The sequence below is a fragment of the Salvelinus sp. IW2-2015 genome, linkage group LG31 (assembly GCF_002910315.2).
Source record: "Salvelinus sp. IW2-2015 linkage group LG31, ASM291031v2, whole genome shotgun sequence".
In the NCBI taxonomy this organism is placed as follows: Eukaryota; Metazoa; Chordata; class Actinopteri; order Salmoniformes; family Salmonidae; genus Salvelinus; species Salvelinus sp. IW2-2015.
Genome location: NC_036870.1, coordinates 10,585,496 through 10,612,240, shown reverse-complemented (window position 1 = coordinate 10,612,240; position 26,745 = coordinate 10,585,496). Strand labels below are relative to the sequence as shown.

The 26,745-nt window shown below is 42.0% G+C and overlaps 1 protein-coding gene across 1 annotated transcript in view; it reads right to left on the bottom strand.

Annotated features, from left to right (window-relative positions):
- Positions 1-4,129: 4,129 nt before the first annotated feature.
- Positions 4,130-26,745, bottom strand: part of LOC111955485 (ectonucleotide pyrophosphatase/phosphodiesterase family member 3) — a 28,661-nt gene continuing 6,045 nt past the window's right edge. The window contains exons 7-24 of the mRNA XM_023975710.2: positions 24,723-24,842; positions 24,309-24,418; positions 24,125-24,190; positions 23,933-24,005; positions 20,578-20,686; positions 20,187-20,315; positions 20,069-20,100; positions 19,724-19,851; positions 19,540-19,609; positions 17,801-17,888; positions 15,651-15,823; positions 14,772-14,817; positions 7,247-7,401; positions 6,679-6,814; positions 6,281-6,358; positions 5,815-5,947; positions 5,443-5,596; positions 4,130-4,712 (exon numbers count right to left, since the gene is read on the bottom strand). Of these exons, the coding sequence (XP_023831478.2) occupies positions 4,539-4,712; positions 5,443-5,596; positions 5,815-5,947; positions 6,281-6,358; positions 6,679-6,814; positions 7,247-7,401; positions 14,772-14,817; positions 15,651-15,823; positions 17,801-17,888; positions 19,540-19,609; positions 19,724-19,851; positions 20,069-20,100; positions 20,187-20,315; positions 20,578-20,686; positions 23,933-24,005; positions 24,125-24,190; positions 24,309-24,418; positions 24,723-24,842 (1,974 nt within the window). The 3' untranslated portion in view covers positions 4,130-4,538. The remainder of the gene's footprint in view (positions 4,713-5,442; positions 5,597-5,814; positions 5,948-6,280; positions 6,359-6,678; positions 6,815-7,246; positions 7,402-14,771; positions 14,818-15,650; positions 15,824-17,800; positions 17,889-19,539; positions 19,610-19,723; positions 19,852-20,068; positions 20,101-20,186; positions 20,316-20,577; positions 20,687-23,932; positions 24,006-24,124; positions 24,191-24,308; positions 24,419-24,722; positions 24,843-26,745) is intronic.

Genomic DNA, 26,745 nt, shown 5'->3' with positions numbered 1-26,745 from the left:
GGCCGAGCAGTTGCCATACCAGGCAGTGATGCAACCAGCCAGGATGCTCTCGATGGTACAGCTGTAAAACATTTTTGAGGATCTGAGGACCCARGCCAAATCTTTTCAGTCTCCTGAGGGGGAATAGGCGTTGTCGTGCCCTCTTCACGACTGTCTTGGTGTGCTTGGACCATGTTAGTTTGTTGGTGATGTGGACACCAAGGAACTTGAACTTCTCTACCTGCTCCACTACAGCCCCGTCGATGAGAATGGGGGCGTGCTCGGTTCTCCTTTTCCTGTAGTCCACAATCATCTCCTTCGTCTTGATCACGTTGAGGGAGAGGTTGTTATCCTGGCACCACACGGCTAGGTCTCTGACCTCCTCCCTATAGGCTGTCTCATCGTTGATGATGATCAAGCCTACCACTGTTGTGTCATTGGCAAACTTAATGATGGCGTTGGAATTGTGCCTGGCCGTGCAGTCATGAGTGAACAGGGAGTACAGGAGGGGACTGAGCACGCACCCATGAGTGGCCCCCGTGTTAAGGATCAGCGTGGTGGATGTGTTGTTACCTACCCTTACCACTTGGGGACGGCCCGTCAGGAAGTCCAGGATCCAGTTGCAGAGGGAGGTGTATAGTCCCAGGGTCCTTAGTGATGAGCTTTGAGGGCACCACTATGGTGTTGAACGCTGAGCTGTAGTCAATGAGTAGCATTCTCACATAGGTGTTCCTTTTGTCCAGGTGGGAAAGGGCAGTGTGGAATACAATAGAGATTGCATCATCTGTTGATCTGTTGGGGCAGTATGCAAATTGGAGCGGGTCTAGGGTTTCTGGGATAATGGTGTTGATGTGAGCCATGACCAGCCTTTCAAAGCATTTCATGGCTACAGATGTGAGTGCCACGGGTCGGTAGGTATTTTGGCAGGTTACCTTAGTGCTCTTGGGCACAGGGACTATGGTGGTCTSCTTGAAACATGTTGGTATTACAGACTCAGTTAGGGACAAGTTGAAAATGTRAGTGAAGACACTTMCCAGTTGGTCAGTGCATGCTCAGAGTACACGTCCTGGTAATCCGTATGGCCCTGTGAATGTTGACCCGTTTAAAGGTCTTACTCACATCGGCTACGGAGAGCGTGATTACACAGACGTCCGGAACAGCTGATGCTCTCATGCATGCTTCAGTGTTGCTTTCCTCAAAGCGATTTARAGAAGTAATTCGTCTGGTAGGCTCGTGTCACTGGGCAGCTCGCGGCTGTGCTTCCCTTTGTAGTCTGTAATAGTTTGCAAGCCCTGCCACATCCGACGAGCGTCTGAGCCGGTGTAGTACGATTCAGTCGTACTACACCGGCGCTTTGACGCTTTGCCTATTTGGTGGTTCGTCAGAGCGCATAGCYGGATTTCTTATAAGCTTCAGGGTTAGGGACCCGCTCCTTGAAAGCGGCAGCTCTACCCTTTAGCTCAGTGCGGATGTTGCCTGTAATCCATGGCTTCTGGTTGGGGTATGTACTGTACGTACAGTCACTGTGGGGACGAAGTCATCAATGCACTTAACGATGAAGCCAGTGATTGATGTGGTGTACTCCTCAATGCRATCGAAAGAATCCCGGAACATATTCCAGTCTGTGCTAGAAAAACAGTCCTGTAGCTTAGCATCTTCGTCATCTGACCACTTCTTTATTGACCGAGTCACTGGTGCTTCCTGCTTTAATTTTTGCTTTTAAGCAGGAATCAGGAGGATATAATTATGGTCAGATTTTCCAAATAGAGGTCGAGGGAYAGCTTTGTACGCGTCTCTGTGTGTGGAGTAAAGGTGGTATAGAGTTTTTTCCCCCTCTGGTTGCACATTTAACACGCTGGAAGAAATTAGGTAAAACGGATTTCAGTTTCCCTGCATTAAAGTCCCCGGCCACTAGGAGCACCGCCTCTGGATGAGCGTTTTCCTGTTTTCTTATGGCCGTATACAACTCATTGAGTGCGGTCTTAGTGCCAGCATCGGTTTGTGGTGGTAAATAGACCGCTACGAAGAATATAGATTAACTTTAATCGTTCGTCTGCAAATCAGACTTTTTGAATTTAGACTAGGGCAAGTCTGAGACTATTTTAAACCATGTCTGAGAAATGCTATTTCAATTAATCCAGTTTAAAACTGCCATTTAATCCAGGATTAGGCTTAATCTATGTCCTCGAAACTGCCCCTATGTATCGGTTGGAAAGAAATTCGCCTGGCAGCACCCTTTCCACGCTAATTGAGTCATTAAAAACCCATGAGTATGAATGGTGATAACTGGATACAATACGTTGCTCAGCCTTTTACATAGGCATAGAGTACATTGGGCATAAAAGTACATTGGGACAATTTATTTTCTGGGAATGTGATGTCAGGAATAAAAACTGAAATCTACTTTGCCATCATATCCTCCTTTGAAATGTTCATCAGAAGTTGAATACTCAATATGTTACACTGCACTTACAATAACCAATAATCCACTCAATGCTACTGCAAAGTGTATTACTCATCAGACTGACTGTGGACATAAGGCCAAATGCTCATTACTTGGAAGAACCCTAACTGTTCATAAATACATTTTACACTATTACATATAAATCATGCTGCATTATTAACATGTTCAACAAATAAAATGTAAAAAGAAGTCAAAAGGTCTTCCACAGCATTGCTGTATCTATGCCAGCAGATAACAGTAATGCCATGTGAGGGTTTGGCTGAGTGGAAATACTGCATTATACAGTGCCTTCGGAAAGTATTCAGACCACTTTTTGTTAGGTTACAGCCTTATTCTAAAATTGATTAAATCGTTTTTTCCCCCTCAATCTACACACAATACTCAATAATGACAAAGCAAAAACTTAAATATCACATTTACATAAGTATTCAGACCCTTTATTTGTTGAAGCACCTTTGGTAGCGATTACAGCCTCGAGTCTTCTTGGGTATGACGCTACAAGCTTGGCACACCTGTATTTGGAGAGATTCTCCCATTCTTCTCTGCAGATTCTCTCAAGCTCTGTCAGGTTGGATGGGGAGAGTTGCTGCACAGCTATTTTGGGGTATTTCCAGAGATGCTCGATCGGGTTCAAGTCCAGGCTCTGGCTGGGCCACTCAAGGACATTCAGAGACTTCTCCCAAAGCCACTCCTGCGTTGTCTTGGCTGTGTGCTTAGGGTCGTTGTCCTGTTGGAAGGTGAACCTTTGCCCCAGTCTGAGGTCCTGAGCCCTCTAGAGCAGGTTTTCATCAAGGAATTCTCTGTACTTTGCTCCGTTCATCTTTGCCTCGATCCTGACTAGTTTCCCAGTCCCTGCCGCTGAAAAACATAACCCACAGCATGATGCTGCCACCACCATGCTTCTCTGTAGGGATGGTGCCAGGTTTCCTCCAGACATGACATTTAGCACTCAGGCCAAAGAGTTCAATCTTGGTTTCATCAGACCAGAGAATCTTGTTTCTCATGGTCTGAGAGTCTTTAGGTGCATTTTGGCAAACTCCAAGCGGGCTGTCATGTGCCTTTTACTGAGGAGTGGCTTCCGTCTGGCCACTCTACCATAAAGGCCTGATTGGTGGAGTGCTGCAGAGATGGTTGTCCCTCTGGAAGGTTCTCCCATCTCCACAGAGGAACTCTGGAGCTCTGTCAGAGTGACCATCCGATTCTTGGTCACCTCCCTGCCAAGGCCCTTCTCCCCCCGATTGCTCAGTTTGGCCGGACGGCCAGCTCGAGGAAAAGTCTTGGTGGTTCCAAACCACTGTGTTCTTGGGGACCCACAATMCTGCAGAAATGTTTTGGTACCCTTCCCCAGATCTGTGTCTTAACACAATCCTGTCTAGGAGCTCTACGGACAGTTAGTTCGATCTCATGGCTTGGATTTTGAGCTGACTTTCACTGTCAACTGTGGGACCTTATATAGACAGGTGTGTGCCTTTCCAAATTATGTCCAATCAATTTAATTTACCACAGGTGGACTGCAATTAAGTTGTAGAAACATCTCAAGGATGATCAATGGAAACAGGATGCAAGTCTCATAGCAAAGGGTCTGAATTATTTTGTAAATAAGGTATTTCTGTTTTTTTGCTTTTAATACATTTGTTAAAATTTCTAAAAACCTGTTTTCACTTTGTCATTATGGGATATTGTGTGTAGATTGAGGATTTTCTTATTGAATCCATTTTAGAATAAGGCTGTAACATAACAAAATGTGGAAAAAGTCAAGGGGTCTGTACACATTCCGAAGGCACTGTACATTAAGTCATTTAGCTGATATGTTTCCTGTAATTGTCAAACAGGTCTTTCTGTGGAAGTCAGAAGATTAGGGGATAATCTCTGCACAGGAATTTAAAGGTGGAAAAGACTTGTGTGGTGATTGTGGCCTACAGAAGCATTGTACATGTTTCATGACATTTGCATTCCTCCCTGCATTGATTTGAATCATTAAATATTTATTAACAAGTGGATAAATACCCACACTAGACAAACTAAATAAAATGTATGTTTTTATAATGATCAAATACCTCTACCAATACATGTATATTTCAAAAGGTCATTCATTTCAAGGCCTTCTGTGAATGGCAGCAGTTGGCCGAGTCTTTACTTTTAGAAGTTCCGGGATAGGCCTGGTGCTGCCTTGATAGAAATCCAATCCTGTGAGCCACTCTACATCTCTGACACGTGATTGGTGGAACCACAGGTGGTCTTCAACCCATAGAGATGCCGTGTCACCATTCTGTGGAAGTATAAAAACAAGCGGATCAGTGACACAGACCCTAATTATCACTACTTAGGTGTTGACACAACAAGACAGAGGTACAGACAAAAACAATGAGATCAAGTTGCGAACCAGAGGTTTTCCACCAAAACATTATGATAGTTGCCAGGTGTTGGGAAAGGGGCATGCAAAAGTTGACTGTGTTCAAAACAGATGAAAGTATGGGTGTTCTCACCCATACTTTGGGTGAGAAAGGCATGCTAGCTAACTTTTTAGCTAATGTTAGCTTAACCTAGCTAGCTAGCTCATTACAAATTAGTTAGGTCATAGCTTATACAAGTGTATTGTCTAGATACTACTGGTTATGTAACATTATAATTGGATAATGCTAGAGAGGCAGGCTAGRTAGCTACAGGCTAGCTAACGTTAGACACAATCCACATCAATGTGCGAACCAGGGTTTCCCACCAAAACATCATGATAGTTGCCAGGTGTTGGGAAAGGGTCATGTAAAAGGTTACACTGTCTTCAAAACAGATGAAAGTATAGGTGTTCTCAACTCTACAACACATTTTTTTTTGCATTTCACTACATGTTTGTCAGTAGTAGGAGAGAGTACAGAATGTACATCATTCAAAAACACTCTGTACTTGCAATTCAAGTACTTAGACCTGTCCAGTATTTCTTGTTTTTTGTTATTTTTTACAAAGAAAGTGTGCAGTGCTTTGAGTTGATATGGTTGCCTTACATTACAACTCTCTGAGTTGTCCGCTTTGTGTGGTATCAAGAAGGAAACTGTCTGTAGCTCATTGTTACAGCTGCTCACTGGTTGCGAGTCCTTACAGCTTGTGAGAACTGCAAAGTAATGGGTTGGGATTGGAATCTGTGTACCTGTTACAAACCTTAATGAAAACAAGAAATAAAACACTGGTTAAGACTGAAGTGTCTGGCATCGCTGCAATCATCTGTGCCCCATTGATAGCGCTCTGCAACACTATGTGTTTCATGATTGCCTTTTGTGAGATTTATAAACTTTGCTTCCTCTCTGCTCCATGGCATGTTCCCCATGTTAGAACACACAATTGGCTCTGTTTTGCATGATAAAGAAAAGCTCACATACTGTTGTATCTGGTCTTGAGAATCAAACTGTCCGTCGTAGTTGTAGTCAAATGCCGGGCCTGTCACCACATTAATGCCATTATATTGACTGGCATATTTTTTCAGCAATGTAGTCTGGAAGTAATCCCAGATCGCTATAAAATAAAGACATGTGCATCTATTTATCATGAGCTGAAGCTACTTGTATGACGTGTGGTGTTGACTGTGTTTGTTGTGTCTGTTTTATTTGTTGATGTTCTTCTTTTATGTTGTGTGAAAACTAAATACAAATTTAATTTCAAAATAAAAGTACATATAAATAATAGAAATTAAATGTATGTTTAATCATATAACATGTAGGAGATGTGAATAAGGGAGAGAAGTAGAGAGACAAGCTGAATTCAACTACAGTGAGTGAACAAGAGAGGAAAAAATGAGTTTGAAGGAAGCAAGAGAGAGCTGTCTCAGACTGTGAAGAGTGTACGTACTCTTAAACTCAGGATACATGGGTACAACATTGCTCATCAACAGGCCATCATACTCCTCCTCTGCTGTCTTGTTGAGATCTGGACGTCACAAGACATAACAAACAACGAGATACTTCAATATGACTAAATTCCTCATTATTTTGACAGCTGGATGCCTGGGGGGAGAAGTATATTATTATTTTAGTGGGTGGGAGACCAGATGAACAACAGTTTCTTTTTGACATACATTCTACTATTACATCACTTACAGCAAATCTCTCTGGTTATGAGTGTCTGCTAACTAAATGACATAGAAAAACAAAGGGGGTYGGAGTTAGACTTTTTTGTTGTTTCAGCCTTATTCTGTTTGCTTAAGACTAGTGTATTTGAAAGTATAGATGTGAAATCATCCCACGTACTGGGAGGGTAGAGGAAACCGTGGGTATTGTTCCTGGCTGGAGCATACTGGTCACATCTGGGACTTTCATCTGCCGCGATGCGGACATCAGCCCTCAGACAGTCTGGTGTGACTGCTGGCAAAGGGTCCATGTTTTCCTACAGAGGGTGACAAAGAGGAGGAAATTACAAAAGTCCTTCCTGCATTACTCACATCCACCCTCCACATCCTTTTGAAAACATCCAAGGGAAGCAAGGACAACATTGGAGAAGACAATAGCAAAAGAGCAACTTTGGATCTTCTCCAATGCATTTTGACAAGGATGACCCCTGTACTTTGTATGTCAATTTACATTCCAACCTTCCTTTAGATATCATTTAATCAAAGTTAGCTTCTGTGGATGATCTTTGAGAGGCAATATTTAAACTCATCATAGCTCATGTTTGACTAAAGAATAGGTCATTTGAAGACTTGTGGATGTGCATATCAAAGTAAGAATTAACTGAAAGTTCAAATGAATGTGTCTAACAAATTACACTTGATCAGTTACTGATTTGTAAAAATGATGGCCTTTAGATGAAATGACTTACAGGTTTGTCCAAAGTGTATGAGTTCCACACTGGCATGAGGGATTTTTTGCTATAGGCGTTGACAAAGCCCTGATGATACAGTAAGCAGTAGTCATTGCTGGGTTGCAGCATTATTGGTCTTCCAAACAACATGTGCTTCTGCTCAACAGCCTTCACTGAAAGTGAGTAGACAAACAGATGTCAGATAAAGATGCACTATACAGAAATCACTCTGCCATTTCCTGGTTGCAGAAATTCTAATAGTTTGCCTAATTTCAGTTTATGTAACAAAACAATCATTGTACCATATAACCAGCTGTGCATTTCCCATAACCATACGTATTATTGTATGTTTGAAGCTGGTGTACAAAATCTAAAGTAAAAGARGCAAAAAACAAATTTAAGCATGCGAAGATTAGAAATAGTTCACATAGAACGCTTCTTAGATTTGCTTTCAATGAGAAGGACAGGACTATATCTCCAAATTCTGTGTGAATTAGGTCGGGTTGGTCAAAAAGTTACATATTGCAGCTTTAAATGTTTTTTATATTGGACAAGACCTAATTGTCCAATAAGATTCAGCATATAGGATGTACTACATAACATTCATTTTGTTTGACTGAAACTATTTGTTTTGGAGGAGCAGTAGGCTATTATTGGCACTATGTAAAGGATAATCAACAAGGGATTCTATGTCAAATAATAAACATGTGGAAGGTGTTTTCCACGACGCACTAGCATACTAGCAACACGGAATTTTTGATATTTTAGATAGAGCGCCATGTTCGTTCTCCCTTGCTATCAAGTTTACCAGATAGCTGCAGTAGTTGCCTTGGTAACCAAACAAACAGACTTGCTAGTTTAGCTAGCTACACCTACCGAGGTAAAGTTGGTTTGATATTCACACATTCGGACATTCAACAGACATTCATCAGGCATTCAGACATTCGCCAAAAGCCATTTAAAAATGTATAAATCAATAACTAATTCACCGTTTGTCACAGAAACATCAAGCTAGGTATGATTTATTCTATAAATGTCTAGCATACTTTTACAACCTTTGTTTTGAGGAAAAAGTACAGTTTTGACTTGATAGAAATACATAAAATCTATAAAATGCCATTTCAAGCAGTCTAAATCAATAATTAATTCACCGTTTGTCACAAACATCAAACTAGGTATAATTTATTCTATAAATGTCTAGCATACTTTTATAACTTTTGTTTTGAGTACAAATTCCAGTTTTGATTTGATAGAGGGCATGTAAACAGTCTAGAGGGCGTGTGGTCAAAGTCTGCTGTACCCTATTAGAAGGGGCCTGGCAGAAAATTCTGCATCTTCAGTCATATTAAATTAGATTACAGGAAAAACTACGTGATGAAGGGATCAGGCCTGACTGGCAAAGAAGACAGGTGGATGGATCAAGAGGACCAAGATAACCAAGAGGATCAACATGGACATTCCACAGTGGAGATAAGGAAAACTAAGAGTGAACCATAACATATACTGTATATATATATTAGCATGGGTATTGAAAGATACCAGAGAGTGGATAACAAAAAAAAAGCATTAATATAAGAAGTAGATGGTACATGTTTGGTTTTTGGGCTAAATGTATACATTATGATTTGCCTCTTATCTGTATGTGAACCCCTCTGCAATCTACTGGCACAAACCATTAAAAACTAGGACTTCAACCAGGCTTTCCCTATGCTATCTGCTCTCTTAAACTGCTAGCCCAAAGCCTACGTGAAAATGTGGTTTTTCACAAAAGATCATGAAAAAACTGGCCCAAATCACCTCTATATAATTCAGCAGGGAGGTGTGCAACTACCACACATTATGTTTTTTTGCAATGGATATATTTACCATATCATATGGAGACAGAAACCTTTACCTTATCATAAGTAGGCAAATTGCTAATTATTAAATCCTTCCAATAGAAAAAAAACAATTTAGTTACAAATTGAATTGAATTAAATGAGTTGACTCTTCACATGAGATGAATGCACTGAACAACAAAAGAAAGGGAATATTGAATGATCCCCAATGATCCATCGCATTTCCCAAAAACGTTTTCAACATACATCTGTAAAATGATAGTCTAGAAACTAAAGCTTTGGTTGTCTTCTTCTCAGTCTTCTCCCTGGACCTCCTCAATGTCCACCGCTTGAACAGACTCTGAGGCCTCATCTTCACTGTCACTTTCCAACCTTGTTGAGGATGGCTCGTTGTCAGGCTCGAAAAGCTTCAAACTTGCCTGGACGGCCACCAATTTTTCAACCCTTGTATTGGTCAGCCTGTTGCATGCTTTGGTGTGTGTTCCCAAACAAGGACCAGTTGCGCTCTGAGGCGGCTGATGTTGGTGGGTTTTGGTGGATGATGGAGGCAACAGGGGAAAGAGCCTCAGATCCACAAAGTCCCTTCCACCAGGTGGCCGATGAGATATGCTGACACGACTGCCATATTGCATCTCCATCCCAAAGCCCTTGCTTGGAAGTGTACTTCGCCAGACTGCCAAGAACCTTGCCCTCATCCAGGCCAAGGTGCGAGACARGGTAGTGATGACACCATAGGCCTTGTTGATCTTTGAACCAGACAGGATGCTCTTGCCAGCATACGTTGGGTCCAACATGTATGCTGTGGCGTGTATGGGCTTCAGGCAGAAGTCTTCACGCTTTTTGATATATTTAATTATTGCAGTTTCCTCTGCTTGGAGCAACAGTGAAGTGGGCAGGGCAGTACGGATTTCTTCTCTTACATCTGCAAGCAGAGTCTGAACATCAGACAGGATGGCATTGTCTCCCTCAATCCGTGCAATGGCTGCTGCTATAGGTTTCAGGAGTTTCAGGCTGGACTCTCTCCCAAAGTACATCATCCAGGAGGATCCTCTTGATGGGGCTGTCCATATCAGCAGATTGTGATATGGCCATTTCTTGGAGAGACTCCTTCCCCTCCAGGAGACTGTCAAACATGKTGACAACACCACCCCAACGGGTGTTGCTGGGCAGCTTCAATGTGGTGCTCTTATTCTTCTAACTTTGCTTGGTGAGGTAGATTGCTGCTATAACTTGATGACCCTTCACATACCTAACCATTTATTTGGCTCTCTTGTAGAGTGTATCCATTGTTTTCAGTGCCATGATGTCCTTGAGGAGCAGATTCAATGCATGAGCAGCACAGCCAATGGGTGTGATGTGAGGGTAGGACTCCTCCACGTTAGACCAAGCAGCCTTCATGTTTGCAGCATTGTCCAACACCAGTGCAAATACCTTCTGTGGTCCAAGGTCATTGATGACCTTGATGACCTTGGTCATTGATGAAATCTCTTCCAATACACATTGCCTGTGAGCATCAGAGGTGAACCAGTTGCATATACAGCTAGAGCAAGACATTCATCTGCATCTCTCTGACTACGTTCCTCCATTGAGTCAAAAAAACTTCTGATTCCAGGAGGACCATGAGCTCTTGCTATCGATAAGGTGTCTGGTTCATCATTTTCACCTTGAATTAGAAAGTCAGCGCAGGGAGCTTGTTGTTCAGTAAGGGTTGTGGAGCGAATTTAAGCAAAATTCCCAAAATTCCCGGGCTTAACTTCCCATGGAAAATTTCCAGAAAAATTCCAGCCCTTTGCAACCCGAGTTAATGCTCTAATGTTCTATTATCATTACTCTATTTTATTATTCTACTATGAGAGATACTAGATACATACTATGACAGAAATTCACTATAATAGGTACACACATTGTATCTGGCACAAGTGACGATTAAACTGATTTGGATTTCAAAGACTGCCATTATTGTAAGGTTTGATATTACAACATTGATGTGTGATACCTTTTTTATCAACGCATATGTTTTTTGCAAATGTATGCCTTTATTACTATGTGATTTATATTGCCTGAATACTCAARGATGATTAACACCTTAGTTATGGGTGCTTCTGTCAGGGTTGTGGTCAAATGCATGTCATTTATTTGAGATTTTATGTATTTCTATCATATCAACTGGAATTTCTACTCAAAGCAAAGGTTGTAAAAGTATACTAGACATTTATACCTAATTTGATGATTCTATCATAATCAGTGAAAACGTTATTGATTTTATATAGTTTTAAACTGAATTTTATAGATTTTTTGTATTTCTATRAAGTCAAAACTGGACTTTTTCTTCAAAACAAAAGTATGGATATAGAATAAATCATACATCGTTTGATGTTTCTGTGACAAACAGTGAATTAGTTATTGATTTATACCGCTTTAAATGGCATTTTATAGATTTTATGTATTTCTATCAAATCAAAACTGCAGTTTGTCCTCAAAACAAAGGTTGTAAAAGTATGCTAGACATTTATAGAATAAATAATACCTCGTTTTATGTGACAAACAGTGAAACAGTTATTGATTTTTACATTTTTACATTGACTTTTGGCGAATGTCTGTTGAATGTCTGATGAATATCTGTTGAATGTCCGAATGTGTGAATATAAAACCAACTTTACCTCGATCCAAACCTTCAGTCCAAGCTTGCTATTTATGAAATTCAAATTCAGCCATGCCAATAATGTTTTCAATTCGACTTTTGATTTCAAAAGCAGCTCAAACATTGAACATGCAAGATTGAACTATAGCCATTGAATTCTACCAGTACTGATATACTGTACTGTCCGTTATAGGGAATTATAAACTGGGTGGTTCGAGCCCTGAATGCTGATTGGCTGATAGACGTGTACCACGGGTATCTATTCCACAGTTTACCAGTGGCTAAATCTATGACGTTAAAATGAGCTGATGRAGCTACGACGTTAAAATGAGCTGATGCAGCTCGGCAGGGCTAGGCTGTCTCCAGCCGAATGTGTACGCAGACTTGACACCCAATACAGTTGTCTGTATTGCGGTCCTGCCGGTCATTTTGTGTCTACCTGTCCCTTCAAGTGACCTAGCTCATTCGTTGGAGTGAGTACTCTAGTGGGTCTTAAAGATAATTGTTCTTCTCCCCTTACTCACCCCCCTCTCCATGCCACCCTGTTGTGGGGCGATCAGCCCAAGTCTCTCCAGGTACTCATTGACTCGGGGGCCYATGTGAGTCTCATGGACGTTACCCTTGCGTCCGACCTGGGTATCCCCACTCAACACCTCTCCATTCCCATGGGTGTTAGAGCCCTGGATGGGCGCTCTATAGGCTGGGTCACCCACCAGACCAACCTACGAGTGTCGGGGAATCACAGCGAGACGATCCAATTCCTACTGGTTGAGTCTCCGCAGGTTCCCGTGGTATTGGGATTCTCTTGGCTCCAGCAATACAATCTCTCCATTGACTGGGCTACTGGTGCCATCGTGGGCTGGAGCCCGTCCTGCCACAATCATTGCCTGAAGTCAGCTCTGCCTGCCCCGGGARGTCTTCCTGGGGGCTTGGAAATTGCCCCGGACCTCTCCGCCAGCCCCACGGAGTACCAGGACCCCCGGGAGGGGTTCAGTAAGGCCTGGGCCACTTCACTTCTGCAGCACCGACCGGTATCCAAGAAGGTCAAGCCAGATGCGCTGGCACGCCGCTATAGCCCCGCGGCTACACCCCCGTCCCCCCTGCTCCAAGATCATTAGCTCCTCTGTTGTTCGTCTTCTGTTGCCRGGTACCCTCTGTATACCTCCTACCCTTCCTGTGTTTAGAATTAAAGCCATGTCTCACAGCCCTTTGTCTTCTGTTTCCAAGTTTGTCCTGTCAGCTCCTGTCTTTTCCCAGCCTCTCTTTTTCTCGTCCTCCTGGTTTTTACCCTGAGCCTGTACCTTTGCTCCTACTCTGGATTATCGAGCCCTGCCTGCCTTGACCTGTCGTTTGCCTGCCCCTGTTACAATAAACATTGTTACTTCACACAGTCTGCACTTGGGTGTTACCCGATACCTGAGAGTTTGAAGTGATTGTGTTAGCTGTGTTGTTGGCTAGCTCATCTGAACAACAGTGTCCTGACGAGTGAGCACGTTTTTTATGCCAGTCAAAATCACGCCTTAATTAGCTCATTGCTATGGATGTATCCAAATAAATGTTACTAGAAAACAGCTTAAACAAATAAAAACGCAGCTACATTGCTGTTATTCTGGCTGCACTTTTTGACTTGACTGTAAGTTAGCCGTAGTTGGCTAGCTAGAAAGCATGGGATAAGAACGTTGCCAGCCAGTATGGCAATGGAACATTTAGAACCAACGACTGGGTCGTGTCCATAAAAAAAAAAAGACTGAACGACTGGGTCTTGTCTCTGGCAACCGAACKGATAGAACGAACGAGCAGCCGGCTTGGGTAGCAACTCTAGATTTGTGTCGGGACTATATCTTGTGGAAGGATGAAATAGTATGAATAAATTCATCAAAATAATGTTTTTTATGAAAATATGACAATCATTATTTGAATATGTTGGTAACCCATTGCATAAAAGTGATAATGCCCTCGAATCCAGTGTTTGGAGGATATATTGGCACGGTTTTCTAACAACACCCATGCCAATATATCCTCCAAACACCGGCTTCTCGGGTATTATCACTTAAATAATGCACGCTCTAGAATGCCCTTCAAGGCAATCAGAAACGGGTATTCAACAATGCCATAGATTTGSTAAAGGAGTCAATGGGATGCAGACGCATTGACCAGATTGGCGCACATTCAACAAATCTGTTCTAACAATGTGGCTATTCTTCAAATCTGTCCTGATTTATGTATTGTAACAGGGCCACAATGTGGTTACTTAAGTCCGATTTGGATATATTTGGCTGCATACCATGTAGAAGTTGTCCCTTTTCAGGTTAAGAAGTGACTGCTAAATGCTAACTTTCGTTCCTATAAGCTGGTTAGCATAGCTAGCATACAGAAATCGYTGGTGCTCATTTGCACTTCCAGAATTTAAATTAATTTCTTAATTTCCTTTACTAATGTGTTGTACTTTTAGCTAGCAGTGTTCAGCTGTTAGAAGCCAATGGCTAGCAGTGTTCAGCTGTTAGCAGCCAATGGCTAGCAGTGTTCAGCTGTTAGCAGCCAATGGCTAGCAGTTTCTTACTGGCAGTAAAAACGGATGATTGACATCATTTTTTTGAGCCATTACTGAATTATTTAAATCATTTATTTAACAAATCAAACATTAKATCTTGTAAACAATTCATGGTAATTCACAGTAACCTCGTAAACATTTCATTTAGTCAGGGCGTTTATTTGAAACAGGCGTTTAATTTGCTGAAATGTGTGCTCTTGTTCGGCTATTAAAAGGGACAGGTGACTATTTCAGACTCTGCTTTTAAATTACGTTTTACGGTATACCACAACCCCCCTTAGTGCTATTATAAACTGGTTACCAACGTAATTAAAACAGTAAAAAGTATTTTGGGGTCAGACCCGTGGTATACCACGGCTTTCAGACAATCAGCATTCAGGGCTCAAACCAACCAGTTTATAATGAAGTATTATTGCTAAACTCAATGTACCATCTGGTATCATAATTGATTGTTAATCATGACAATATTCCGGCAATAATCTGTCCATACTCTCTCTCTCACACAATATTTACCTTCAGCAGCTGTCAGATTCAGACGACTATTTGGATTAGTTACACCCTGGAAAGAAACAAGATATGATGTTGTTATAGATAAGACTGACAATATTGATCCTTTAATTAATTGATTCTTTCATGAATATCAACAACATTGGAGACAGAGACGTTCTATGGTTAGCGTAATTCATATGTGCTTAATATACTGTATAATACCAGCTTCTTATCACTATAGGATTCAGAGGTGTATACTGTAACTTCAAAGCAGCGGTGTAGGCATGGGAGGACCATCGTAAAAAAATAATAATAATTAAATAAACTTTGTTTGTCATAGATGGACAAGATTAATATGAGATGAAAGGCTAGTTCAAGAAGTCAAGCTATAGAGCTGTGTGATGTCCATATTTTCTCTAAGACTGAACATAGAAATATGTATTTTGCAGTTATAAGGTGAAATGTTATAGTTATTGGTTTTATCATTTGTTTATACTATATTTAGAAAGCATATACTAGAAAGCATATACGTCATTTCAAGCCTTATTCATACAGTTGTATTGAATAGGACATACGTCATATAACATATTTCATATTTTTATCATATTGTACTGTATACTTGCACTTGTGTCCTCAAAAGTGACTACTACACCTCAGCAATTTATATAAAAAAACTATTCCAGAAAGGTGAGATTTGAACCTTTCTTGGCATATGCAGCATTACTAGATATTGTTTATGGTCCTCTAATGAGAAATAATTACTCTTGGGGATTATATAGATTACATTTTAGATGAACATGCCCTGAGGAATTGAGGCTGTTCTGAGAGCAAAAGGGGGTGCAACTCAATATTTGGAAGGTGTTCCTAATGTTTGGTGTACTCAATGTAAGCAAGGGGTACTACCAGGGAGGTGCATGTGCAGTCCAGGGTATCTGTGGGTTCAAGGATCACCAGAGGGCACTGCCCAGGGGTTGTCTGCTCTGCGGGGTGTATGGGAGTGTGCCAGGGAGTCCTCAGGAGATGGTTCATACTGCCATGGCTTCCATTGTTCTGGGATGGGGAGATCCCCAACACATCTGAAAGGGTTTCACATGGACAATGTTACAATGCACATACTATTCATGTTTGAGATCAAATAAAATGAAATCTTATTTGTCGTTTGTGCAGGATACAACCGGTGTAAAACAGTCCGGTGAAATGCTTACTTACAAGCTCTTCCTCAACAATGCAGTGTTCAAATACCAGGAGTTATATTTTCGTCTGGCGTTAAAGCAGCGCAATTGTCAAACTTCGTCACGTAAAAACTGGCGCTCTGGCATTTCCACACCTTGCGCCAGGTTCAGCTATTTACCTGTCTTACATCAGCTCACTTGTGCTGTGGGAGGGTTGGTAATATGTGAAGTGTGTCCTTAAAAACTAGCACAACAGTGACAATTTCATTTAGCACAAATAGGGAGATTTAAGACTCCACAAAAGCTATTCTTATAAGTAACAATGTTGATTACGGCATGGATTTTGACGGCGGAAGCACAGCCTATTCAGACTTGATGCATAGTGCCCATGGAACAAGAGAGATGTGCTTTTTTGTGCGGTGAATCTACTATTTAGAAACCTAAAAAACGTTGTTTTTGTTAGCATTTTGTTTCATTTGATTAAAAACCCAAAACATCCTCAATCAGGATTGTTTTTTGTCCTGCCCAATGCATTCATTAAGCAGCCAAGACTATCAATAAACGGGTTGGCTCATGAGACCGTTTTGAAATAAATCTTTATCACCAAAGCTTTATTAAACAGATCAAGGGAGCAGTAAAACAGTAAGCGGACATCCCCTTTTGTATCTATGTCTTGTACATTGTTTTAGCCAGCTCCTGTTATTATTTTGGAACCTTTTATCCATAAAAGGTTTCTAAGTGGTCTTCTAGAGAGGCTTTTGCTGTCATGCTTTTGCATTATTCACAATTAACATAGGCCTACCTGCATACTCCATTTCACTTGTATCCATCCCCATTTACAAAGAGCGCCTATTGTACGGTTAGTGGGGTTACCAAAGATGCGCTCCTCCAAACCTATTCAAAATATTCAGTCCCATAATGCAATATCAACGGTGGTATATCTTGATATTGCGAACTAGCCTCACATATAGCCTTCAATACATTTTAAGGGGAGCCTAGTATTTTTTATTTCAGGAGAAATGCGATGCGTAAAGACATGTATAGGCCTATAGGTGAAGCGATTACAATGTTGACTGCCAACACTCCAAACATATTGTAGCGACCCGCACAGACAGCTGTGTGTTATGTGTTAGGCTAGGAGGTGGTTGTGTTGTACTGACCAGTACCCGGTGTTCGCGGGGTCCGACATGTCAATCAACCTGCTATCTGCCAATCACGGGAATGCCTGGAATGTTCTGATGCCGGGCATCCTGGTGGTTGGCGGAGTGGCGTGGAGGGGGGTTGGGCAGGGGGGTGGAGCATTGGAAGTTAAGACCAGGTTCAGCCTTTGTTCTCTCTCTCTTACGTCTGGGCTTCACAAGAGAAGGTCACGATTGGCTTGTGGGTTATCTGTCATCTATTTGGCGTGTGCTACGGCCTAAACAGTAGCCTGTGTAAAGTTGGTTTAATAAACCGTCAATTCGCAAACTCAAGCCTCTGTCTGGACAATTGTTCATTTATGATCTAGTCAGGTCATTACAATATTATCAAAAACTGGATGTATATAGTTGTTGCTGTTATTAATTACAGTGGCCTATGCTATTTAATAAACGGATTAGGACGAGAATATTCCGTGGCCCCAGCCGAATTGGAGTTGATGACATCGAAAGACCGTCAATAACCTCCACAACTTGAGACAACCTCATGCAATATTAAGCCATGGAACACGTTGATTGGCCAGTGAATGGTCAAGCCTTCGCCCCGCGTACAACTMACTTATTAATCAAAACCCAGCCCTTTCACAACAAATTCTGCCACTTAATGATGGACTGACAGAAACAATTTCTTGGTTAACACAGACAACTGACACTGTAATTTACTGCTATATTTACTGCTACTCACCACACATGAGATTGTAGAGCTCAATATTGGAGAATGGTTCTATTTCGGTTTTATAATGAAACTTGGGTCCATAGCTTAAGAACATAGCCTGAGGAGAATAAAGAGGGTATTCATCATAGGGTTAAGTTGTCAATTTTCCATCTCTTAAATACAACAATATCAATATACACGGAGTGTAAAAAACATTAGGAACACCCTCCTAATATTGAGTTGCARCCCCTTTTGCACTCAGAACAGCCTCCTCGTGGCATGGTATCTACAAGTTGTCGAAAGCGTTCCATAGAGATGCTGGCCCGTGTTGACTGCAATGCTTCCCACAGTTGTGTCAAGTTGGCTGGATGTCCTTTGMGTGGTGGACCATTATTGATACACTGTGCAGCATTGTGGTTCTTGACACAAACCGGTYCGCCTGGCACCTACTACCATATCCCGTTCAAAAGTACTTCAATCTTTTGTCTTGCCCATTCACCCCCTGATTGGCCCACAAACACAATACATGTCTCTATGTTTAAAAATCCTTATTTAACCTGTCTCTTCCCCTTCAGCTACACTGATTGAAGTGGATTTAACAAGGGACATCAATAAGAGACCATAGCTTTCACCTGGTCAGTCTATGTCATGGAATGAGCAGGTGTTCCTAATGTTTTGTGCACTCAGTGCAAAGATGTGTGTGTATGTACAGTATATCACAAAAGTGAGTACACCCCTCACATTTTTGTAAATATTTGAGTATATCTTTTCATGTGACAACACTGAAGAAATGACACTTTGCTACAATGTAAAGTAGTGAGTGTACAGCTTGTATAACACTGTAAATTTGCTGTCCCCTCAAAATAACTCAACACACAGCCATTAATGTCTAAACCGCTGGCAACAAAAGTGAGTACACCCCTAATTGAAAATGTCCAAATTGTGCCCAATTAGCCATTTTCCCTCCCCGGTGTCATGTGACTCGTTAGTGTTACAAGGTCTCAGGTGTGAATGGGGAGCAGGTGTGTTAAATTTGGTGTCATAGCTCTCACACTCCCTCATACTGACTGGTCACTGGAAGTTCAACATGGCACCTCATGTCAAACAACTCTGAGGATCTGAAAAAATAATTATTGCTCTACATAAAAATGGCCTGGGCTATAAGAAGATTGCCAAGACCCTGAAACTGAGCTGCAGCARGGTGGCCAAGACCATACAGCGGTTTCACTGGACAGGTTCCACTCAGAACAGGCCTCGCCATGGTCGACCAAAGAAGTTGAGTGCACYTGCTCAGCGTCATATCCAGAGGTTGTCTTTGGGAAATGGACGTATGAGTGCTGCCAGCATTGCTGCAGAGGTTGAAGGGGTGGGGGGTCAGCCTGTCAGTGCTCAGACCATACGCCGTACACTGTATCAAATTGGTCTGCATGGCTGTCGTCCCAGAAGTATTTCTGTCTGTGATAAAGCCCTTTTATGGGGGGAAAAACTCATTCTGATTGTCTGAGCCTGGCTCCCCAGTGGGTGGGCCTATCCCCTCCAAGGCCCACCCATGGCTGTGCCCCTGACTAGTAATGTGATATCCATAGGGTCTAATGAATGTATTTCAATTGACTGATTTCCTTATATTAACTGTAKCTCAGTAAAATCGTTGAAATTGTTGCATGTTGTGTTTATATTTTTGTTCAGTATATTTTTTAAACCAATCAAATTAAGTTTGTACTCATTAACTAACTGATTTATTTGAGTAAATGGATCTCCTTCCTACTCACATGCATACTAGCATCATCATTGTCATACCCATGAGCTCCACCTGCACAGAAGGTCAAAGACCCTGGGTATCTATAACATAACACAGAAATATGTAAGAAGCCAACATTTTGCTACATCATGCCCTACTAAAATCCACACCAGGATTATGTTTATAAAGTAGGGTGGAGTTTCTTAAATCGGTACCTCTCGAACAGCCATCCTGGATTGACTATCACGCTGACGTCCTCAATGCGTCTACTGTTTGCATAGTGGAACCGCTTGGGCAGATGGTTTTTCAGGTAAGCCTTGACCTTCTGACCGTTCTTCTTGCACTGGAATCCCAAGAAAACAACAATTTTTTTGATCAATCACTAGGTTTCTATAACAGATACAGTATTAGGGACAAAACATTATGGGACTGAATACAAACAACATATCTTCAGTTTGCCTAAACATTTGATTATTCCTCAATTGGAGCATTTCCAGTCAATATGGCAGTCACGGCTAGTTTAAATCAAGGTGAATGATTTATTGTAGCTTCTTACTCACCGTCATGTTGGCTACAAGTTGGGCCGAGTCCACTGTCAAAGGAAACAACAGGAATATGTCATTTTTATTGCGATACAAAGAAAGGGTACATTTTCTACATGTTTGGTCTTACACTCACAGGGTTGGTTTTTGTCATTGGATCTAATTCTCCCAAATGGTCCCTCGTAGACATATAGATCACGAACATTTTCCACCTGGAGTAGATCCTGGAGGACTTCCTTCCTGTCACAACTTGTGTCCTCCATACCTATTGGTGTAGCCCAATAAAGTTTTTGTTGAAGTTTCCACACAAACTTATTTGTACAGCCTTGAACTATTAAGCCACAACACGAGTACAACAATGCTCACWATTTTTTCATGTTTGTAGACTAATTCCATATTATTCTAAATACGTTACATTTTTAGATATACTAGGTCTATGGGAAAGAGGTCCATTTGCTGTCCAGATGTCAGATTTGTGGAGGTAAAGGGCGAATACATTTGATTCCTTTGATTTATTAGCCTCCTACCGTGGTCCGCTACGATGATGATGTTGAGACACTGATGCAGGTTCAGCTGTTTGAGTCCGTTCATCAGTTGACCAATGACCTTGTCCACTCCCGTGAGAGCCTCGATCAACTGAAATACAGTGAGAAACTTGTGAGACTGTTATATCTGTGACTGTAGTCTTCAATGACCAATCAAACCTTGATTATTGTTAAGTACCAGTCTATTTACAAAAAGTAAACACACTTTGACGTGATTTATGCATGATTATATGAAAACAAATGTTGAGTTCTATAAAAAAAATAACTATGTAATTTTCTCTTGGGGTTACTACAATATGTAAATGTCATTAGATCATAACTTTGCATCATGATGATTTTACAATATGTTTGCATTTATAAGGCAACTGATTTGAAGGGGCCTTTTCAATGGAGAAAAAGTATGCCCAACTTAATTTTCAATGGCACCATTTGTTCACATGTGAGCAAGACATTGAACTTTCACCTTTTGGTGAGCACTTTCATTTGGCGGTCAGCATTGAATCTAAGCCATGTGTTTTGTATACAGTGGTCATGGATATGTATACAGCGGTCATGGATCAAAATCATTCAGTGGGTTGCTCTGTCTATCAAATCAAATATTTTTTGTCACATGCACTGAAAACAACAGGTACCTTACAGTGAAATGCTTACTTACAAGCCCTTAACCAATTTATTTTATTTAACCTTCATTTAACTAGGCAAATCAGTTAAAAACAAATTCCTATTTACAATGAAGGCCTACCCCGGCCAAACCCGGACGACACTTGGCCAATTGTGCGCCGCCCTATGGCACTCCCAATCACGGCCGGATGTGATTCAACCTGGATTCGAACCAGTGGGGGGCTTAGAACCAGGGGCTTAGATTGAGATGCAGTGCCTTAGACCGCTGTGCCACTCGGGAGGCCAAAACCAACAATGCAGTTTTAAGAAAAATAAGTGTTAAGTAGAAAACAGATTAGTAAAAAATAAAAATAWAAAATAATTAAAGAGCAGGAGTAAAATAACAGTAGCGAGGATATATACAGGGAGAACCGGTATAGAGTCAGTGTGTGGGGGCACAGGTTAGTCGAGGTAATTGAGGTAATATGTACATGTAGATAGAGTTAAAGTGACTATGCATAGATAATAAACAGAGAGTAGCAGCAGCGTAAAAGAGGGGGGCAATGCAAATAGTCTGGGTAGCCATTTGAATAGCTGTTCAGGAGTCTTATTGATTGGGGGTAGAAGCTGTTAAGAAGCCTTTTGGACCTAGACTTGGCGCTCTGGTACCGGTTTCCGTGTGGTAGCAGAGAGAACAGTCTATGACTTGGGTGGCTGGAGTCTTTGACAGTTTTTAGGGCCTTCCTCTGACACCGCCTGGTATTGAGGTCCTGGAAGGCAGGAAGCTTGGCCCCGATGATGTACTGGGCCATACGCACTACCCTCTGTAGTGCCTTGCGGTCGGAGGCTGAGCAGTTGCCATACCAGGTGGTGATGCAACCAGTCAGGATGCTCTCGATGGGGCAGATGTAGAACTTTTTGAGGATCTGAGGATCCATGCCAAATCTTTTTWGTCTCCTGAGGGGGAATAGGCTTTGTCATGCCCTCTTCACTGTCTCTTCACTGACTGTCTTGGTGTGTTCGGACCATGATAGTTTGTTGGTGATGTGGACACAAAGGAACTTGAAGCTCTCTATCTGCTCCACTACAGCCCCGTCGATGAGAATGGGGGCGTGCTCAGTCCTCCTTTTCCTGTAGTCCACAATAATCTCCTTTGTCTTGATCACGTTGAGGGAGAGGCTGTTATTCTGGCACCACACGGCCAGGTCTCTGACCTCCTCCCTATAGGCTGTCTCATCGTTGTCGGTGATCAGGCCTACCACTGTTGTCGTCAGCAAACTTAATGATGGTGTTGGAGTCATGCCTGGCCATGCAGTCATGAGTGAACAGGGAGTACAGGAGGGGACTGAGCATGCACCCCTGAGGGACCCCCGTGTTGAGGATCAGCGTGGTGGATGTGTTGTTACCTACCCTTACCACTTGGGGACAGGGCCCATCAGCGAAGTCCAGGATCCCGCGAGAGGGAGGTGTATAGTCCCAGGGTCCTTGTGAAGAGCTTGAGGCACCCACTATGGTGTTGAACGCTTGAGCTGTAGTACATGAGTCACTTATCCACATAGGTGTTCCGCTTTTGTCCAGGTGGGAAAGGGCAGTGTGGATCAATCTATATTGCTATCTCGTGTGATCGGTTGGGGCAGTATGCAAATTGGGGGGGTCTAGTTTTGTTGGATAATGTGTTGATGTGAGCCATGACCAGTCTTTCAGCTTTCACTGGCTACAGATGTAGGTTGCACGGGTCGGTAGGTATTCGTTGGCAGGTTACTTAGTGCTCTTGGGCACAGGGACTATGGTGGTCTGCTTGAGGCATGTTGGTATTACAGACCTCAGTCGGAACGAGTTGAAAATGTCAGCTGAAGACACTTGCCATATGTGTGTAAATGGAGTGTCAGGCGTGTTGAATTGGTGCGATAAAAGCATTTAAAAGGCGAGTTACGGAGACCAAAAAACAAAGGGTAGTTCGACACTTCGATCCTGACAACAAGGAAAGTGAGCTTTTGGATTACATGTACGTAAACAAGCAGTACATCATAGACCTTTTGGCTGTTTTTGGTCCGCAGAATCGAACAACACTTTGAGGTGGGCAGCCTTAAAGCTTGATCTCGAAATAGGTCTGCCCGACTCATTTTGGTGCTGAGTACGTTTCTATTTAGGTGCAGGACCTGCGTAGTGTTAATTCTGAATATAGTTATTGTCTTGGTCTATTTATTATAAGATTATGGACCCATTTCTCAACGTACTCAGAGCGTCTGAAGTGTATCTTGTAGTCGAGAGGCTTTGTGACTAAAGTTCTATCCAAAAAATATCTATTCTGAGTAATTAGCTTTAATGTTCGGGACTCTCATTGGTTTTGAATGGTGTCACAATTTCTTGTATTCTTTTGAACTTAACAACATGATTGTTGCATTTAGAGTCTTTATTGGTAGAGAACATTGAACAGAACAAGGTATGTCTACAAATAAATATTTATTTTTTGCAATAAGCGTTTATTGTCCCAGCTCTCGAATGGGTAGTTACAGTATAAGCTTAACAATCCAGAACCTGCTTTGACCTGCAGGTTGTTGTAAGGTTGTTGCACCAGAGGTATTTCAATGATCTGAGAACACAGGGCAGGAGAAAGCAATATGGTGGACAGAAACCAGTTTTTWGCCCTTCGCCTCTCAAGGTATTTCAGTTAATTGCATATGAAATAACTTCAGACTAATGAGATGCATCCTGGTTGTTTTCCTATTGACCTTACCCCTCCACTGACAGGACCAAAGCTGTGCCCCGACTTGTCCGGCTCCTCGAGGTACAACGTGAAGAAATCTGGCCTGCAGGGACAACAATTGTTATACACCACGACATTATACACAATGCACTTTAGGCTTGAATGTCTCTGATAAAGGCTTGCTAGTAGCTGGGATGCCTCTAACTTAAATGGGGGATTTACCTCTCATTATCTGGCAACTGTAGCCACTTCAGGAGTGTGAAGACCCTCTCCTCAAAAGGTATTTTTCTGAAATGAAATTAAAGGCATGACAATAGAAAATGACAGTTCTTATCATCCAAGGGCAATAAAGCTATCGGTCTATTCATATATGAGAAACAAGATAATTTATTCCTGATTATATTACCCGTTGTAGTCTTCGTTGATGTCTGGGAAACTGCCATTGATTTTGACATCTGAGCCAGGCCAGAAATACGTCCCTGCTCTCAGTCCTTGGTAACTGGCAGTGTGCCAAATCTACAATGACAAGGTTATGAGCGAGAATATTTTCGAATCACTCCTCAGTACTGATCGAAGTATTCTGTTGAGCAGAGAGTTGTGTTKTTTTGTGAACTACAGCAACACACGTAAATGCACAACACACAATGAAAAATCAGGCTGACTTTCAGTCAGGCTGACTTTCAACGCTATGGTCAAAAGATGGCAGTAGGCCCCGTATCTGACTGTGGGAAACCAAATAAAAGTATTCTTATCTTGCTTATTTAGCTCTCTAAAGGTCTCAATGTGAATGGCAAAGCAGGAAGCAGGAGGGTGGACTCACCGGCTGACCAAGGTACCATCTGGGGTTGGACTTCTCATCGTTTGACAGACTGAAGGAAGCGTCGAACACAGGGTCATACATCTTGTTGTCAACCAGCCCGTGGGACTCGGAGTACATGCCCTAAAGATGACACAGTGGACATTTTGTGAAGAATACAAAATTAATGACACAGTTTTGGTAATGACACAAACTGCTGCATATTTTTTATTTCTTATACAGTTGAAGTCAGAAGTTTACATACACCTTAGCCAAATTGATACAGATCAGTTTCACAATTCCTGACATTTAATCSTAGTAAAAATTCCCTGTCTTAGGTCAGTTAGGATCACCACTTTATTTAAAGAATGTGAAATGTCAGAATAATAGTAGAGAGAACGATTTATTTCAGCTTTATTCTTTGCATCAGATTCAGTGGGGCAAAAGTTTACATACACTCAATTAGTATTTGGTAGCATTGCCTTTAAATGATTTAACTTGGGTCAAACGTTTGGGAGCCTTCCATAAGCTTCCCACAATAAGTTGGGTGAATTTTGCCCCATTCCTCCTGACAGAGCTGGTGTAACTGAGTCAGGTTTGTAGACCTCCTTGCTCGCACACGCTTTTTCAGTTCTGCCACAAATTTTCTATAGCATTGAGGTCAGGGCTTTGTGATGGCACTCCAATACCTTGACTTTCTTGTCTTTAAGCCTTTCCCAACTTTGGAAGTATGCTTGGAGTCATTGACCATTTAGAAGACCCATTTGCGACCAAGCTTTAACTTCCTGACTGATGTCTTGAGATGTTGCTTCAATATAGCCACATCATTTTCCTACTCTCATGATGCCATCTATTTTGTGAAGTCACCAGTCCCTCCTGCAGCAAAACCCCCACAACATGATGCTGCCAACCCCGTCCTTCACGGTTGGGATGGTGTTCTTCGCTTGCAGCATCCCCTTTTTCCTCTCAATATAACGATGGTCATTATGGCCAACAGTTCTATTTTTGTTCATCAGACCAGAGGATATTTCTCCAAAAAGACCCATCTTTGTCAGCATGTACAGTTGCAAACCGTAGTCTGGCTTTTTTTATGGCGGTTTTGGAGTAGTGGCATCTTCTTTGCTGAGTGGCCTTTCAGGTTATGTCGATATGGACTCGTTTTACTGTGGATATAGATACTTTTGTACCTGTTTTCTCCAGCATCTTCATAAGGTCCTTTGCTGTTGTTCTGGGTGTACGATCGTCGTAACTTTGAGAAGAGTGGACCAAGGGCAGGCGTGATAGTAGAAGACACTTCTTTTATTGTGACGAACAAACAACAAACAAAAAACAGACGACCGTGAAGCTATTCAAACAAAAGTGTGCTGACACTAAACACAACTAGACAAACAACAATAGCCTAATGCCTATGGCTGCCTTAAATATGGCTCCCAATCAGAGACAATGAAAGACAGCTGTCTCTGAGAACCATTCAGCACCATAGACTTACCTAGACACCTACACTGAACACAACCCCATAACCTCTACAAACCCCTATACAATACAACCACCCAAGACGAGACAATGACACAAACACCCCCCTGTCACACCCTGACCTAACCAAAATATTACAGAAACAAAGAATACTAAGGCCAGGGCGTGACACTGGGATTGATTTGGACTTTTCGCACCAAAGTACATTCATCTTTAGGAGAAGAACGCGTCTCCTTCCTGAGCGGTATGACGGCTGCGTGGTCCCATGGTGTTTATACTTGCGTACTATTGTTTGTACAGATGAACGTGGTACCTTCAGGCGTTTGGAAATTGCTCCCAAGTATGAACCAGATTGTGAGGTCTACATTTTTTTTCTGAGGTCTTGGCTGATTTCTTGATTTTCCCTAATGTCAAGCAAAGAGGCACTGCGTTTGAAAGGTACGGGGTTCTTCTCTAAGGAGCGTGCGGGGTAGTCGCGGGAGGCTGCGTGGGTGTCGGGATGGCCTTGAAAACATCCATGTCTGTGTGGGGGCACCTGCAGGAATTGCATATTAGGAAGCTTCTGAAGGTCATG